This window comes from Pristiophorus japonicus, chromosome 10, assembly GCF_044704955.1.
Source record: "Pristiophorus japonicus isolate sPriJap1 chromosome 10, sPriJap1.hap1, whole genome shotgun sequence".
In the NCBI taxonomy this organism is placed as follows: domain Eukaryota; kingdom Metazoa; phylum Chordata; class Chondrichthyes; family Pristiophoridae; genus Pristiophorus; species Pristiophorus japonicus.
Genome location: NC_091986.1, coordinates 196,729,181 through 196,747,641, shown reverse-complemented (window position 1 = coordinate 196,747,641; position 18,461 = coordinate 196,729,181). Strand labels below are relative to the sequence as shown.

At 48.5% G+C, this 18,461-nt stretch overlaps 1 protein-coding gene across 2 annotated transcripts in view; it reads right to left on the bottom strand.

The window, feature by feature from the left end:
* LOC139274890 (gamma-aminobutyric acid receptor subunit gamma-3) overlaps positions 1-18,461 on the bottom strand; it is an 859,347-nt gene that overhangs the window by 359,189 nt on the left and 481,697 nt on the right. For both annotated transcript variants that reach the window (XM_070891613.1, XM_070891614.1), the window contains exon 6: positions 2,551-2,688. In XM_070891613.1, coding sequence (XP_070747714.1) covers positions 2,551-2,688 — 138 coding nt within the window. The remainder of the gene's footprint in view (positions 1-2,550; positions 2,689-18,461) is intronic.

Genomic DNA, 18,461 nt, shown 5'->3' with positions numbered 1-18,461 from the left:
ACAACAGCAGGCTCCTGCTTGCTCACTGCTCACTTATAAATAATAACTTCTCCACTCTGTAGACTGAGGAAGGTTGAGTGGAAATACTGCAAGAATCTAGTGGAAACACTGACAGGAACCGAAAGTGCTGTCCATGGGTGAATGATAATCGCCTGGAATTTCCGCTGGGGTTCTCCCAATTGAGGTTGAAGCAGATTCCCTTTCAAAAGGAATCGGATAAATACTGGAAAGGGGAGCATTTGCAGGGCTATGGGGAAAGAACCATGGAGTGGGACTAATTGGACAACTCTTTCAAAGGGTTGACAGAGACACCATGGGCTCGATGGCCTGCTTCTGTACTGTATGATTCTATGGGGGAGGAATTCCCCTTCTGTTAATGGGGAGGACCCCTGCACACTCTGCAGAACCTCTGATGACCTCCATTGGACCACCAGGGTGGTGTGGTGACGTGGCCGCAACCCGGCACTAAGACGGAGTGTTGGCCTGCACGATGGCAGCCCGGATTCATGCCACACACCATCAAGACGGGCCGATCGGTGAGTCGGCCAAAACCACAAAATGGCGGCGTGCAGCGCACCTCCCCTTTACATTCCGCCCCGCGAGCAAAGGTCGGTGACCCGCGAGACTGGCGGTGACACCGCTTGCGTCCGGACAGAAAAGGGTTGCTGCGGGGTGCAAAGGGCGCGGCGTTATCACTGGTTGCGCGGCGGCCCGGGGTGCTCCCGGCAGGGCGCGACACAACTGTGATCGCGCCTCTGCTAATTACCGTGTAATTTCGTGGGAGCTGGTAGCACCCCCTCCATCCGGACAAAAACAGGTTCGCGTCACATTAGTGCCCCACCCCCCGCCCCAAAAGGCACACAACTGGGAAATTTTGTCCCCTGTGATTCTTAGCAGCTAGAAGATTTATCTTGGCACTGCCCACTGCCAGCCCAGGATTGCAGCTCCTGATGTTTGCTTTGGCTCCGCACTCACCACTTGCCATTTCCAATTTGTGCTCAATTACTACCTCTCACTTCTCCGTCCATAGTGCACAAAATGAACATTTATACATTTACACAGTATTCAGCTTCCATTTTATTTTTTTCTTCCTCCAAGTACAAATGTTGTCCATTCTAGGAACGTGAGGCAGGGAACATTTCTCTGGCATGCAGTGGGCCTTTATAGAAGAGGCTTGCACCAGTTTTTCTTACCAATGCAAACAGACACCGTAGATGGGCTGGCTTCCTATTTAATCAGGGGAAGTTGTCTTTGAAGAATTAAGAACAGGTAGGAATTTAGCACTGTCCAACTCAGAGTAAGTGGGAGGCACTCGAGCAATCCCTCCCCTCATCCCAACAGTCACTCACTTGCTGCCACGTCCATTTACAGGATTTTGGACCAATCATCTGTAAATAGTGTTGATGGGCGGTTCAGGTGAGATGAAGGTATGAACCTGGACTTGGGTGAATGAATGGCTGGGGCCCAAGCTGACAGTGCTGTCAGCAGAGCTGGGCTTAGTGGAGAATAGGCAACGGGGTGGGATGAGCAGAGGGTGGTTTGAGAAAGAGGGATGGGGTATTGCCTGTGGAGGTCCAGGAACCAGCAGAGGCTCAGTGAGCAGTGGGATCAGGAGACCCAGGAGCCTATAAAGTGACAAAACAGTGGTATCAAGGTAGGGGTAGGCTGCAAAATGAGTGTTACACAAGTTCTGGGACCTGACACACAAGAGGCTCAAGTGGGCAGCTTCATGATGCAGCAGGATACATAGAACAAGGACCGAGAGTGAGAGAGTCGGAGAGCGGGAGATGGTAATCATGGCTGAGGTTGACATTGAGTTTATGAGAAGTGGTGGGGGGGGGGTGGGGGAATGGTAAATTCTCTGGATGCCAAAAACAGGGTGAAATCTTTGGGATTTAATGTGATTAGTTCCGCATGTGGGTTTTAATTAGATTCCTTTTAGTGAATGGGATCTTTTTTTTGAAAAAACAAAAAGAAAGAAGCTTTTATATAGCATTTTTCACAACTTCAGGATGTCCCAAAAGGGCTTCGCAGCCAACAAAGTTTTTTCTGAAGTGCAGTCACTGTTGCAATGTTTTGAAACCTGCCAGCCACTTTATGGGGTGCCCGAAAAATCGCTTGACCCAATATGGGGGTCGGACATATTTCAGGCGTCACTGTGGGACACAGCCCCACAAAATTGATTCTTCTTGCCCCTTTATCCATCTAGACGCACCAAGGTCCAAGTTCTAACCCACTTTTTAAAAATTGCTAAAATGACTAATACAGTAAATCCTAAATTGACCAAAAAGTCATATTGACTTCATTTTTAGTATAGCAAGCTGTGCTCACAATAAGTGAGTTTGAATCTGCAATCCAGTTTCATTATTTGCTCTGCACCTTGGAGCTATGTCGTTTCCTTCAATTGATCCAATTGATTGAAAGTACATGAAATAACACTTGTCGACTATAACATTCAACTGCAAGCAATATTGCTAACCAAAGGTTCATGCTCCATAACCTGAGGGACATAAGGCACGTCAATGTTAAATTTAATATATAACAACTTACCTGCAGTTGTTTCAATGATTTTTGTCGTGTTTCTTAAGCCCAGGAAATCAAATTGGTAGAGTCGCCAGGACTTCTGATCAGAAGCTTTTACTGAATGTTTCTTCCATTTGTAGACCATCTCTTCTTTCGGGTATCCGTCTGGGAAGAGAGCACAGGAAGAAAGCCTCATAGGATTCCATAGATATGCAACACAGGAACAGGACATTCAGCCCAACCAATCCATGCCGGCGTTAATGCTCCACCCAAGCACCCTCCTGTCATTCCCCCTCTATTCCCTACTCACTCATATGCTTGTCTAACCTCCCTTTAAATGCATTTATACTATTTGCCTCAACCACTCCCTGTGGTAGCAAGTTCCACATTCTCACCACTCTCTGGGTAAAGAAGTTTCTTCTGAAGTCTCTATTGGATTTCTTGGTGACTATCTTATATTGATAGCCTCTAGTTTTCCTCTTCCCCACTAAGTGCAATCACTCTCTCTGGGCCAGCGGGCCAGCGGGCCAGCGGGCGAGATTGGTGGTAAGTCGGGTGGGGAAAAAGCTTTTTTTTTTGACAGCGGGTCAGGACCTCGCTGTCAATCCGTCACCACGTGCCGTTCCCAAATGTTGGGTTTGTCAGCACTGAGCAGACCCGACATGCAGAGATGGGGGAGGCAATTTCGGTCATTATGACCTTGTTAACAGACCATGAAGAACTGTTATCAGCTCAGCTTCAGAGGTTATTAGGTCACCCACAGGGTCCACACTGCTCGGGGATCATGCATGTTAAGCTGGGCGGGAATTGAATGGCTATGGAATCATCTCATTACTTGACAGCTGCAAATGCGCTATAAAAGCTCCCATCTCACAGCTGTTCGCTTTCCAAGCTCAGAAGCTGTTGCTTATGGCATTTGGAAGAGACATTAAGCTTTATGCAGGTTGCAAGTGTTTGGAGCAAATTCTCTATCCAACATCAGCTTATTGGATCAACCTTTCTCACCATTGACAGATTGCTTCTGTCATCTCAAGTTCACTTGCCATCTATTACATCAGAATGGGTATGGATTATACTGTCTCAGCTTGGTCCTCAGAATCCCACCATGATCAGCCTCAACACCAGCAGCACCAGGTACACCAGCAGCACCAATAACAACACCAACGATCTCTGCAATCAACTGATGCTGCACAGGACACAGGGCATCAGCATCTGACCACATTAGTGCCCGGGAGGCCAGGGATGTCCTCACCATGGCCACATTTACTTCACTTGATGTCATACACCCTAGCTGCCACATGATGCTCCAGGTTGGCACCAACCCACATCAACACCATAAAGCATCCCTACAATGCCCAAGCCTTTCACACTCACAGTGTTGCGGGGGTTACTATTATATCTCACCATTCACTGCAACTCACTAAGCCACTTCCAAAGGTTCACACAAATCTGTCCAAGAATGCAAAGTATTGAAAATAAATATTTCAATGTTTGACAGTATATTAACAGAAACTTCACATGAACATTGGCTAAAACATACAAGTGGCTATCCTTATGTGTTGTTAGTTGGTATGATTGTACTAGGATGAGGGTGAGTGTGAGGGTGGCTAGAGGGATGGGGAAATGATAATGTAGATAGAGAGGGATGGGTGGAGCTGCAAGGTAAGTTGGTGTGAGTAAGGATGTGCAGGAGTAGGGTAGGGAAGGCAGAGTGATGGGGATGTGATGAGTGACACAGCAGGATGAGGTGGAGTGTGGCTTTGCAGTAATATTTCGTGATCTACTGAGATCATTGAAAGGTTTACGCCACTGCAGCCTGGTCCTCCAGATGACATACCTGCTTGTGTCCTCCTGGGCAGTGTTCAATCAGGCTGCGTTGGTGTCTTGTGGAGATGTCTTACGCCCATTGGCAAGGAATAAAATCTCCCTGTGTGCTGACTCCCATAAAAGCTTATTAAGGGAGTCATGGGAGAGCCTAAGTGCAGTCCTGCACCTTTGTCAGTGTTTGCAGCATCTCAATGCTGTGGAACCCTGACAGCACAAATGTCAAAATTAAGTTGTGCATGGTCGCTTTAAGGAAACCGGCTGAAGACGTGTCATCAAATGACGTCATCAGACCCGTTTCCTTCAATTGGCTGGGAAACGCGTTGGGTGGGCTTAACAAGCCCAATCAGAGGAAAATCATTTTGGACAGTGGGTGGGAGCCAGCAGCAAGGCCGGGACCCACCACCAACACTGCCAAATGCACAGCACTTGTACCAGGGGTATTGTAACAAAAAAAAACACTTTTGATTGATGGACTAGTTTCGATTGCCAAAGAGAGTCAGAGAGGAATTTTCCAGATTGTCTTTCCCCTGATTCGTCTGGGCTTCTATCTCCCAGAAATCGCATGACTTCGGGTATGGTGGGGCATGCATATAATGTGATGCACAAGGCATCGCAATTGTGTGGGACAGGTTGGATAGGCCAGTGAGTCTTTTTCTATCCGCCATTGTTTGTATGTCTTCTTGCCCTTTTGAAATACAGAAATCTGAACTAAGGATATTTATATTCCCTTCCAAAATGAAAAAAAACATGCCTTTAGGCAAGAGCCTATTGCCAGTTCCTACCCTTGTCTTAGTCATTATTTTCAGGAGTAGTTTTGTTTGTTCCCGTTCAATGATAAGTGCAAAAAAAGACTTGCATTTATATAGCGCCTTTCACGCCCTCAGGATGGCCCAAAGCACTTTACAGCCATTTGTAATACTGTGTGATACATAGCGCCATCTGGTGGACTTCTGTGGTACTGCAGCCAGTGTTGTTTATAATAAAGAGGGAACTGGTCACCTGACTTGAGTTCCGGAGTGTTCTGCCATCTTAAGGCTGTGTGTGTGTTTGTGAGTTATACTGAAGATATAACACCAATGAAGTACTTTTGAAGTGCAGTCACGGTTGTATTGTAGCCAATTTGTGCACAACAAGCTCCCACAAACAGCAATGTGATAATGACCAGATAGTACTTTTTCTAGTAATGGTAGTTGAGGGATATATATATTGGTCAGGCCACTGGGCAGTACTCCACTGCTCTTCTTCAAAATAGTGCCATGCAATGTTTCCTCTCATTTTTTTTGTGTGCGTGATCCCTTTACTATCTCTTCCAGTGGCAGCAGCTGGTGATTGGCCTGCGCGGGCCTTGCGATTGGTGCACTGCCGCATTGGTGCCATGGAATCTTTTACATCCACCTGAGAGGGCAGACAGGGCCTCGGTTTGGCATCTCATCCGAAGGACAGCAACTCCAGCAGTGCAGCACTCCCTCAGCACTGCACTGGATTGTCAACCAGTGAGCTAATTAGCTACATATCCACTGGGCTCTTCATAGTTTTGATTTGACATAATTGGGGGATGATATTGTTATTTACGATATACAATGAGAAACAAGAGGATTAAGATCAATATCTCCAACCCATATCCTTGCAGACATCAAACCAATAACATTTTGTTACAACCAGGATTGACGATTTCTGTACCAAATACCAACTGGTAAAAATACTTCACGGAATACATTAGGCCTAGAAATTTGGGCATACCCATTTTTGCATGAACAGGGGACACAGGCTATGTTCCCTGCGTCTGAATGGTGAAACCTGATGCGCCCCCGCTATTGGGCCTCGAGCCTCCTACCAAGGGAGCTATCAAGCTGCACAGAACTGCCGGCGGATCAGGACTGAAGATTGGGCCATGCAGCAGCCCTCAGGTAAGTGAGGAAGGGTGGGCCGCCGGGTCAGGATGGGGCGCAATCGTTGGCCAGGGATGTGGTATTGGGGAAAAGGGAGGGATTGGCCCGGGTTCTGCGTTCTTTAATTTGTGGGCTCAGGAGGACCAAGCTCGACATTCAGTTAAGTATGGGAGCTTTATTGCTGGTTAGCGCCACGTTGCACTGTGCAAGTTCAGTACGTGGCAAGTGAAGGCACTGGGGCATTTGAAAATTGAGAACGGCACAATAAACGCAGGATAAACGCTAATTTAAATCAATTATTTCCACTTTGTAAAAGTTGCCAGAATATGCTCCTCCTTTACCAATACGGCAGGGTACACTTCCTGTCCGCCGTATTGGGGGCTTAGTAGGCCGGTTAACGCCTGAAAAACCTGCACTGCGTAGCTGACTTCATTGGCCATTGTATTTTCCTTATATTATTTGAAGGAACTGAAATTGACAGAGACGTGTTCATTTCACAGCTCCGGGGAGAATAGCCTTTCTCTCTTATCTGGAGAGCTTTGATGCTCCTGGCTTCTGTCTTTAATCCAGCTTTGCAGCTTCATTTACTGACTTCCTGCTGTCTGTCATTAAAGTCCGGGAGCCACGATGGTCTCCACACTACTGAATCCCTGGGCCATAGATATCGGGCAGCTCAATAATCCATTCTTTAATTTGTATCCCATGAACATCTGCAATGTAACAACACTCTGGATTAGCCTGCTGTTTGAACTGTCCTGCTGATTTCAGGTGGGCGAGGGAGGAAAGCAGATGGAATTTTTATAGGTACGGTGCTGTATCGCTGTGTTAAAAATTAAAAACTGCCATAGGAGAATATTATATGTGCTGCAGCTTAGCGCAGCAGTCATAACTATTTGTTATTTTGGTGGGGGTAGTTAACAACAACAACAATTTTTATTTTTATAGCACCTTTAACGTAGTGAAAGTCCCAAGGCGCTTCACAGGAGTATTATAAGATAAAATATTTGACACCGAGCCGCATAAGTAGAAATTAGCCCAGGTGACCAAAAGCTTGGTCAAAGAGGTAGGTTTTAAGGAGCGTCTTGAAGGAGGAAAGAGAGACACAGAGGCGGAGAGGTTTAGGCAGGGAGCTCCAGAGCTTGGGGCCCAGGCAACAGAAGGACGACCACCAATGGTTGAGCAATTATAGTCAGGGATGCTCAAGAGGTCAGAATTCGAGGAACGCAGACACATCGTGGGATTATGGGGCTGGAGGAGATTACAGAGGTAGGGAGGGGCGAGGCCATGGAGGAATTTGAAAATAAGGATGGGAATTTTGAAATCGAGGCATTGCTTAACCGGAAGCCGATGTAGGTCGGCGAGCACAGGGATGATGGGTGAGCGGGACAGTGTGAGTTAAGACACGGGCAGCCGAGTTTTGGATCACCTCTAGTTTACGTAGGGTAGAATGTGGGAGGCCAGCCAGGAGTGCATTGGAATAGTCAAGTCTAGAGGTAACAAAGGCATGGATGAAGGCTTCAGCAGCGGATGAACAGAGGCAAGAGCGGAGATGGGCGTTAAGCTTAAAATCTGCTTAAAATATACAGTGTCACTTATTCTTTTACTGTTCCATAAACTTATTTGGCTTTCCAAGAGTGGAGGAAGATCACATGATTAACATGTGGCAAGCCAAAATAATGACGCTATTTGTTTGATCCTGGGCTGACTGTGAACTTACTTAGAGACCTGAGGACTGAAAGCGTTCCCTGGGGTGCAATGAGCGAAGGGCCACTTACAGGAACAGTGTGGGATGCTAAACCCCAAAATATCCAGAATTAAACAATAGGAAAAGAACTTGAGTGACAAAACAATCACATCTCTCCAAAATGACCTGTGGCATTTCACATTCAATGACTTAATTTGGAGCACAGTCGCTGTTGGTCTGTAGGTGAACATAGCCAGGTCTCACAAAAATAAGGAACAACAATGCGTAGGGCGCTGCAATTGCTACTTCACTGATCTTGAAATTCAGAGGACTCGGCTGATAATCCAGAGAATGTGAGTTCAAATCCCACCATGCCAATTTGAGAATTTGCATCCAGTTTACAGAACTAAGCAAATAAAAAACTGGTATCTGTAAAAGTGACCATGAAGCTGCCGGATTGCCGTAAAAACCCAACTGGTTTACTAATGCCCTTTAGAGAAGGAGTCATGCCTATATGGGACTCCAGTCCCACACCAATGTGGTTGACTCTCATGGGCCCTGTGACGTAGCCTAGCAAGACTGTCAGTGGTATCAAACCGCGACAAAGAAGATGGCCCACCACCACCTTCTCAGGGGAGCAAGGGAGAACAATAAATGCCAGTGGGTAAGTACCACAACTTCACACGCTTCACGTGTTTTGATGCCGAATCTACCAGTGAGGTACTTCAGTAGCCGAGCTTGTGAAGGAGCAGGGAAAATCAGGACAGCAACTTCCTGATTTCTGCGATTAACTGCGCATGGACGGATGTCGAAAGTTGCTGCCCGATTGATGCCGATAGCCCCTCCCTTATTCTTACAACAACAACTTGCATTTATGTAGTGCCTTTTACATAGTGAGATGGCTCTCGGTGTTTCACAGGAGCGTTATCAAGCAAGATTTGACAGTGAGCCACATAAGGGGACATTAGGGCAGCAAAGCGGTAGGTTTTAAGGAGGGTCTTAAAGGAGGATAGAGAGGTAGAGAAGCAGAGATGTGTAGTTAGGGAATTCCCAAACTCAGGGCCTAGGCAGCTGAAGGAACGGCCACCAGTGGTGGAGCGAGAAAAATCGGGGATGCTCAAGAGGCCAGAATTGGAGGAGTGCAGATATCGCAGGGGATTGTAGGGCTGGACAGGTTACAGAGATAGGGAGGGGCAAGGCCATGCAGGGATTTGAAAACAAGGGATGAGAATTTTTAAATCGAGGCGTGGCTCAATCAGGAGCCCATGCATATTCCACCGTAAATCTGAGCCAACATGTCACTTTATGTCTATGAAATGTGCCCAAGTGAGAGAACCAGAGCAAAATGACTTTCATGAGACTTTCTGTTCCTCCAATTTGATCCATTTCATGCAAAGTATCAAATGTTCAAACTAAGATTTGGTGACCATAAGGTTGGAGCAGACCGCAAGCCCACATGTGTGTTAGAAATACAAGGAACTGGAACAGATCATTTGATCTATCAATACAGTCAAGGGTTAACCTTAGCTTACTTTCACATCATATTCCCCGCTTTCTCCAGAACATCACCTTGTCTCCTAAATCCATTCATAGTTTCCCCAGCAACTTATTCTGTCAATCTATTATCTTTTGCATGAAACATCTTTGTGTGTTTTTAAAACAAAGTCATTCAAAATCAGTAAATAGGTTAAAGACTTCATTCAAATAATGAACAGAGAAATTTCTATGAGCTTATTAACCAGGTTATTACAAGTAGCAAACGGAAGTATTACAGCCCCCCTTAGAAACATAGAAACATAGAAAATAGGTGCAGGAGTAGGCCATTCGGCCCTTCTAGCCTGCACCGCCATTCAATGAGTTCATGGCTGAACATGCAACTTCAGTACCCCATTCCTGCTTTCTCACCATACCCCTTGATTCCCCTTGTTTCAGACATCTTCTCCAGTACTACACTGTAACCAAGGGAGACATCATGTGTGGTGAAGTTGTTCAGCCAAGTCTGGCCTTTGTGACTCCAGTCCCACACCAACGTGGTTGACTCTGAACTGCCCTCTGAAGTGGCCTAACAATCCACCAGTTTCTCAGGGCAACGAGAGAAGTGCAATAGCTACTCTCCTTGCCAGCGACGCCCACATCCTGTGAATGAATTTTGAAGAAGGGCTTAGAACCTTAAGCAGCAACCCCTTTACATTGCAGCGAATCGAGATCACCTCAACAGCCTCCCACACAACTTCCCCTGACACTGGTAAAGTAATGCAGCACCAGGTAGCTACGGGCAGCAACATGGACAGCACGAGTGTAGTGCAGCAAAGACACACTGCGCCTATTAACTTTATGGAAGGCAGAGGTATTAGGAATACATTGAATACTAATTGCTGTAGAACTTCCGAGCGGATAGGCAATTAACTTTCAGTGGTGAACAAAGTCATTTGTCTAACAAGTCACAAGAAGACTGGCTGTGCACACAGACAGTAGTGATGTCTATCTCTTTCCTACTGTGTGCAGAGAGAAGATAGACCATCAGTCCTGCCTAAAACCTCAGCCCATTGCGGACGGTGTCTTTGTTTCCATTCAGATTTGTGTTGTTTGCTTTGAATAATTGAATCGAAGTTCCGTTGAATTTTGTTCCCTGTGCATTGCAGCACTGCTTTGTTTACCATTGTCAGCCACTGTGGAAATGCCACAGAATAAATATTAATGAGATTGTTATCAGCAATACCGAGGATGCTTTTACACTGGCACATTGTGCCTATATTTTACTGGACGGGATATCGAGGAGGCAAATGTTCTGCCCATATCATTCTCTCCCCTTTCAGTACACGGGGCCCGAAAGCCCTGTGGGTGGCGATCCTGGCAGTAACGCCAGTATTGTGCCCTCTGGTGCCATCCAGCACTGGTCTCACTGGAAGATGTAGGGTCAGTAGAAGGGCACCTCACTTTCATAGGCCAAACAGGTGTCCACACCACAACAGGTGCCTCTCTAGCACCTGCCAGCCCCATACTCCCATGCTGCAGGGAACTCCAGTGGGCCTGTATTCACTGGAGTTTAGAATGATGAGAGGGGATCTCATAGAAACACATACAATTCTGACCGGACTGGACAGGTTAGATGCAGGAAGAATGTTCCCAATGTTGGGGAAGTCCAGAACTAGGGGTCACAGTCTAAGGATAAGGGGTAAGCCTTTTAGGACTGAGATGAGGAGAAACTTCTTTACTCAGAGAGTTGTTAACCTGCGGAATTCTCTACTGCGGAGAGTTGTTGATGCCAGTTCATTGGATATATTCAAGAGGGAGTTAGATATGGCCCTTACGGCTAAAGGGATTAAGGGGTATGGAGAGAAAGCAGGAAAGGGGTACTGAGGTGAATGATCAGCCATGATCTTATTGAATGGTGGTGCAGGTTCGAAGGGCCGAATGGCCTACTCCTGCATTTATTTTCTATGTTTCTATGTTTCTATGATTGGTAGCCATCCTGGAGGAGTGCCTCATCCCAACACCCCTCTTTCTCCCAGAGATATCTCTTTGGTGGTTCTGTTAGCCAAAACAAAAACAAACGATTCTCCTCTTCATCAGGGGTTTGAGCTATTTCCCTGACCTGAACCCTCCTAAATCTTCCTGGTGGGACACACACGCATCTTTCTGAAGATCGATATACCTTCACCTGACTGGGCAAACCAGCCTCCAGACATAAGCCATTGTAATGTATGCACCTGTGAGTACACTCACAGGTTTGTAGAGCTGTTGGCCTGGCCAAGGTGGTCATCAGCCGGTCCAGGCAGCGGGCGGTCGAGGGGGTCGTTCAGTCTGACTGCCTGCCTCTCTTCCGCGGATACATTCGAGCCAGGGTGTCCCTGGAGATGGAGCACGCGGTGTCCATTGGTACGCTTGCGGCCTTCCGCGAGAGGAGGACGCCGGAGGGACTGGAGTGCATCATTACAGCAGGGGACAGAATTTTAATTTGATTTGGCATGGTTCCCTTTGATGTGTATTTGATCATTTGTGGGTTTTGGTGCCCTTACAAATGGGGGCACTTGGTTTAATGTTAGAATTAAAAGGATGCATCTCTTTGTACTAACTGAAATGCAGCTGATTCTCTGATTGGCTCTGCAGACTTATTGCTGATTGGTCCCCTTGGAGGACAAAAACAGCCATTGCAAAGAATGCTCATTTCCTTTCACATAATTTGTGTTTGTTTGGATTTGTTTGTACAATGCGATTTATTCAGTCCAATCCAGTCGTCTTTTTCACAGCCATGACCCTCATGAACTGACTCGCGCGGTATCTTGAAGTGGTACACTCCACGCTGCTCCTTTGAAGACCCCGATCTGATGATGGTCCTTGCAGGTCAGGGCCTTGCAGGTCACCAAGGTCCAGGTCGATGATTGGAGTATGGGCAGATGCAGCAGGAGCGGCGACGTCGGGGCGAAGGAGCGGCGAGAGATTTTAGAGCAACGTGATCGGGGCCCAGGAGAGGCGTGAGTTACGGGGCCCAGAAGAGGCGAGGGCCCAGGGGCAGTACAGGCCAGCCCACACTGCGATATGTGTGGTCCGTTCAGCAGAGCTGGTCTCCAATTGCCTTGGCTAATCCTTGCCACTGGACCAAGACCAAGCTCTGTCAAGCCCGTGTGGTGGCTGGTGACATCATCATTATAGGTGTCATGTATGTAACCTTTATGTAACAACATTGCAATACTGTATATACATTAGAAATGCACACCTTGACCACAGGGGGTGAACTTGTGAGAGACACTCCTCACCTGGTCATCCAGGTATATAAAGGGAGGTCCCATGCAGGGTCATCACTTCTTGGTCCTGTGAATAAAAGTTCAGGTCATGGAGTGACCTTGTCCATAGAACGTGCCTCGTGTGGATTTGTGATATTGTGTAAGGATTTATGTTGGCGACGAGAAACGGGAATCAACCACCCACGAGAATGGCCACCGGCAGCACAGATGACCGGTACTGTGTTGGTGAGGACTGGGATGATTTCTTTGAGAACCTCCAGCAGAGTTTTGTCACAAAGGACTGGCTGGGAGACGCAGCGGCCGACAAGCGAAGGGCTCATCTGCTGACCAGCTGTGGACCTAAGACTTACGCGCTCATGAAAGACCTGCTAGCACCCGAGAAACCGGCAGACAAAACCTTTGAAGAGCTCAGCAAACTAATTGGTGAGCACCTCAAACCGGCGAGCAGCTTACACATGGCCCGACACAGATTCTATACCCACCGACATCGGGAAGGACAGAGCATACTGGATTTCGTTGCGGACCTCCGGCGCTTGGCCAGCCTCTGTAAGTTCACAGACGCCTGCAGGGGGGAGATGCTAACGGATTTCTTTTTTGGGTGTATCGGTCATGCTGGGATTTTCAGAAAGCTAATTGAGACCAAGGACTTGACCTTGGAGGTGGCGGCGTTGATGGCTCAGGCTTTTATGGCAGGGGAGGAGGAAACCAAAATAATATACGTGCACAATTCTGCCTCCAACGTGGATCAAGGAGTCAATATCATAAACACGACTCAGAGCCCTGCAGGCAGGCAAGGGCAGTTTGACACACCCCAGGCAGCAATAGAACCAATAGAACCAAGAGTAAGTCTCCAACAGAGACAAAGGCAGGCTGAACGGACATTTACGCCGCCCCAGTGGACAATGCGGCCCGGGATGGGGCCATTGACACCCACTAACAGGGTGCTTAAGAGCAGTCAAAGGGACAATCAGTGAGGAATGCCTTCTAACAGCTCTTTTGTTCACAACAATGGGAATCTCAGTTCATGCTGGAGGTGTGGGGGCAGACATGCTGCCAGGACATGCAGGTTTCAACAGTTCATCTGCAGAAACTGTCAGTGACCAGTTAGCCAGAATGTGCAGAAAGCCTGCAACCAGGCTAATATACGAGGCGGATGAACCAGATGAGGGGTCTGCGAGGCAGGATGACGCTTGGAGCAAATCAATGGACGCTGAAGTTCAGTGGGTTCATGTGGCAAACATTCCCAGCCCAAAACGCTACCTATGATGATGAAAGTCCTATTAAACGGCATCCCTGTACACATTGAGCTGGACACGGGGGCCAGCCAGTCACTCATGAGTGTTCAACAATTCAAAAAGCTATGGCCACTCAAAGCCAGCAGACCCAAACTAGAACGCATTGAGACACAATTACGGACGTACACCAAAGAAATCATTCCAGTGCTAGGCAGTGCAATGTTTGCAGTCACATACAATGGATCGGTGAACCGGCTGCCGCTCTGGATTTCCCCGGGCAATGGTCCCGCACTGTTGGGAAGGAGCTGGCTAGCTGAGATGAGCTCGAAATGGGGGGATGTGCACGCCACGTCATCTGTGGAGCGAAGTTCATGCTCACAGGTCCTACAGCAATTTTAGTCACTATTTCAACCTGCCGTCGGAACGTTCAAAGGTACCAAAGTAGTGATACACATCACCCCAGACGCCAGACGGTGCACCACAAAGCGAGAGCTGCACCGTATGTGATGCGGGAGAAAATTGAGAGCGAGTTGGACCGGTTGCTGAGAGAGGGCATCATCTCGCCCGTTGAATTCAGCGAATGGGCGAGCCCCATCGTTCCCGTCCTGAAAGCGGATGGCTCGGTCATGATCTGTGGCGACTACAAGGCCACTATCAACCGGGTGTCCCTATAAGACCAATACCCGCTCCCAAGAGCGGAGGAACATTTTGCCACGCTGGTAGGTCGCAAGCTGTTCACCAAGTTGGACCTCACTTCAGCCTACATGACCCAAGAGCTGGCCGAAAAATCTAAACTAGTGACCAACAGCACAAAGGACTGTTTGTTTACAACAGGTGTTGGTTTGGCATTTGATCAGCGGCCACGATTTTTCAAAGAAACATGGAAAGCCTGCTCAAATCCATTCCTGGAACAATCGTATTTCAGGACGATATCCTCATCACCGGTCGTGACACCGAGGAACACCTCCACAACCTGGAGGAGATGCTACGCCGACTGGACCGGGTAAGCCTGCGACTCAAGAAGTCTAAGTGTGTGTTTTTGGTTCCCAAGGTCGAGTTTCTGGGCAGGAGGGTTGCTGCAGACGGGATTCGGCCTACCAAATCCAAAACAGAGGCGATTCGACAAGCGCCCAGGCCCTGCAACACATCGGAGTTGCGTTCATTTCTGGGACTCTTGAACTATTTTGGGAACTTCTGCCAAACTTAAGCACATTGTTGGAGCCGTTACATATGCTCCTGCGTAAGGGCTGCGATTGGTTTTGGGGGGGACTGTCAGGAACGTGCTTTCAATCGGGCGAGGAACGTACTTTGTTCAAATAAGTTGTTGACTCTGTGGAACTCCTGTAAGAAATTGGTTCTGACATGTGATGCATCGTCCTATGGGGTTGGGTGCGTGTTGCGGCAGTGTAATGCTGAGGGCCAACTCCAACCTGTGGCTTATGCCTCCAGGTCGCTCTCTCAAGCTGAACAGGGATATGGGATGGTTGAGAAGGAAACATTTGCATGTGTCTATGGGGTGAAAAAGATGCATCAGTACCTTTTTGGCAGGAGGTTTGAATTAGAAATGGACCACAAGCCATTAACATCCCTGCTGTCAGACAGCAAGGCTGTCAAGGCCAATGCATCAGCTCGCATACATCGATGGGCTCTCACGCTGGCTGCGTATGACTACACCATCCGGCACCGGCCCGGCACTGAAAATTGCGCTGACTCGCCACCACTGAGGGGACAGTGGAGCAAAGGTCAAAGATCATGGCTGTCGATGCCTTTGACAGCGCAGGCTCCCCCATCACAGCCCACCAGATCAAAATCTGGACCAACAGAGATCCCCTCCTATCCTTGATTAAGAAATGTGTCCTGACTGGGGATTGGGCGCCCACACACAGAGCATGCCCTGAGAAGGTCAGACCGTTTCACAGACGGATGGATGAGCTCTCCATCCAAGCCGACTGCCTACTATCGGGTAGCCAGGTAGTCATGCCCCAGAGGGACAGGGAAGCATTCATCAGGGAATTCCACAGCGAGCACCCAGGCATCGTGCTGATGAAGGCCATTGCCTGGTCACATGTGTGGTGGCCGGGAATTGATTCAGACCTGGAACACTGTGTTTGTAGGTGCACAACGTGTGCTCAGCTAGATAATGCCCCCAGGGAGGCCCCGCTCAGCCCGTGGCCCTGGCCCACCAGGCCATGGTCACGTATTCATGTAGACTACGCGTGCCCGTTCATGGGAAAACTGTTTCTCATTGTGGTTGATGCCTACTTTGAAATGGATCGAGTGCATCATTTTGAATTCGTGCACGACATCCACCACTGTGGAGAGTCTGTGTGCAGTCTTTGCGACCCACGGCTTGCCGGACATCCTGGTTAGTGATAATGGCCCATGTTTCACAAGCTACGAATTCCGGGAGTTCATGTCGGCTAATGGCATTAACCATGTCAGGACAGCACCGTTCAAGCCGGCTTCCAATGGCCAGGCGGAACGTGTGGTCCAAATCATAAAACAAGGCATGTTCCGGATTCAAGGACCCTCCCTTCAATGCCGCCTATCACGCCTCCTGCTGGCCTATAGGTCCCGACCGCACTCGCTCACGGGGGTCCCGCCCGCGGAGCTATTCATGAAACGAACACTCAAAACTCGGCTGTCCCTCATTCATCCAGTCCTGTCCGACATTGTTGAGGGCAAGTGCCAGTCCCAAAACGAGTACCATGACCAAAATTCAAGGGGGAGATGTATAGAAATTGATGACCTCGTATTTGTTCTCAATCACGCTTTGGGGCCCAAATGGCTTGAGGGTACTGTAATAGACAAAGAGGGGAATAGAGCCATAGTGGTTAAACTTAACAATGGGCAGATATGCCGCAAGCACCTGGACCAAGTAAAAAAAAGGTTCAGCATGGACACTGAGGAACCTAAGGAAGATCATGAGATGGTATTCACACCACCGCCAGTGAACGAGCAACAAGAACAGTCAGCAGCATGCACAGTTCCTGCGGTCAGCCCGGACAGGCTGGAATCACCACAGGTGACAGACACGCATACCAAGGCTCAACAACCAGAGCCCCAACTGCGGCGCTCCACGAGAGAGCGCAGACCACCCGAGAGACTCAACCTATGATCCCAATAAGATGTTAAGGGGGAGGTGATGTACTGTATATACGTAAGAAATGCACACCTTGACCACAGGGGGTGAACTTGTGGGAGACACTCCTCACCTGGTCATCCAGGTATATAAAGGGAGGTCCCACGCAGGGTCATCACTTCTTGGTCCTGTGAATAAAGGTTCAGGTCATAGAGTGACCTTGTCCATAGAATGTGCCTCATGTGGATTTGTGGTATTTTGTAAGGACTTTACAATAGGCCGTCACTCAGAATTGAGGAAGACTTGCTTCCACTCCCAAAGTGAGCTCTTTGATGGCCAAACAGTCCGATACGAGAGCCACAGACCCTGTTACAGGTGGGACAGACATTCGTCGAGGGAAGGAGTCGGTGGGGTTGGTTTGCCACGTGCTCCTTCCGCTGCCTGCGCCTGACCTCTTCACGCTCTTTGCATTGAGACTCGAAAAGCTCAACGCGCTCCCGGATGGACTTTCTCCACCTCGGGCGGTCTGCGGCCAGGGTCTCCCAGGTGTCAGTGGTGATGTCGCACTTTACCAGGGAAGCTTTGAGGGTGTCCTTATAATGTTTCCGCTGTCCTCCTTAGACTTGTTTACCATGAAGGAGCTCCGCATAAAGCATTTGCTTAGGGAGTCTCGTATCTGGCATGCGAACTATGTGGTCTGCCCAGCGAAGCTGATCGAGTGTGGTCAGTGCTTCAATACTGGGGATGTTAGCCTGGTCGAGGACACTGATGTTGCTGCGCCTGTCCTCCCAGGGGATTTGCAGGATCTTGTGGAGACAGCGTTGGTGATATATCTCCAGCAGTTTGAGGTGCCTTCTATACGTCGTCCATGCCTCAGATCCATACAGAGAGCGGGTATTACTACAGCCTTGTAGACCATGAGCTTGGTGGTAGATTTGAGGGCCTGGTCTTCAAACATTCTTTTCCTCAGACGGCCAAAGGCTGCGCTGGCGCACTGGAGGCGATGCTGAATCTCTGCATCAATGTCTGCCTTTGTTGATAAGAGGCTCCCGAGATATGGGAAATGGTCCACGTTGTCGAGGGCTACGCCGTGAATCTTGACGATTGGAGGGCAGTGCTGTGCGGCGGTGACAGACTGGTGGAGGACCTTTGTCTTACGGATGTTAAGCGTAAGGCCCATGCTTTCATATGCCTCAGTGAATACATTGACTATATCCTGGAGTTCAGCCTCTGAATGTGCACAGACGCAGGCGTCATCCTCATACTGCAGCTCAACGACAGAGGTTGGGGTGATCTTGGACCTGGCCTGGAGGCGGCATAGGTGAAACAGCTTCCTACTGGTTCTGTAGTTTAGTTCCACTCCAGCGGGGAGCTTGTTGATTGTGAGGTGGAGCATGGCGGCGAGGAAGATTGAGAAGAGGATTGGAGCGATGATGCAGCCCTGTTTGACCCCGGTCCAGACGTGAATTGGGTCTG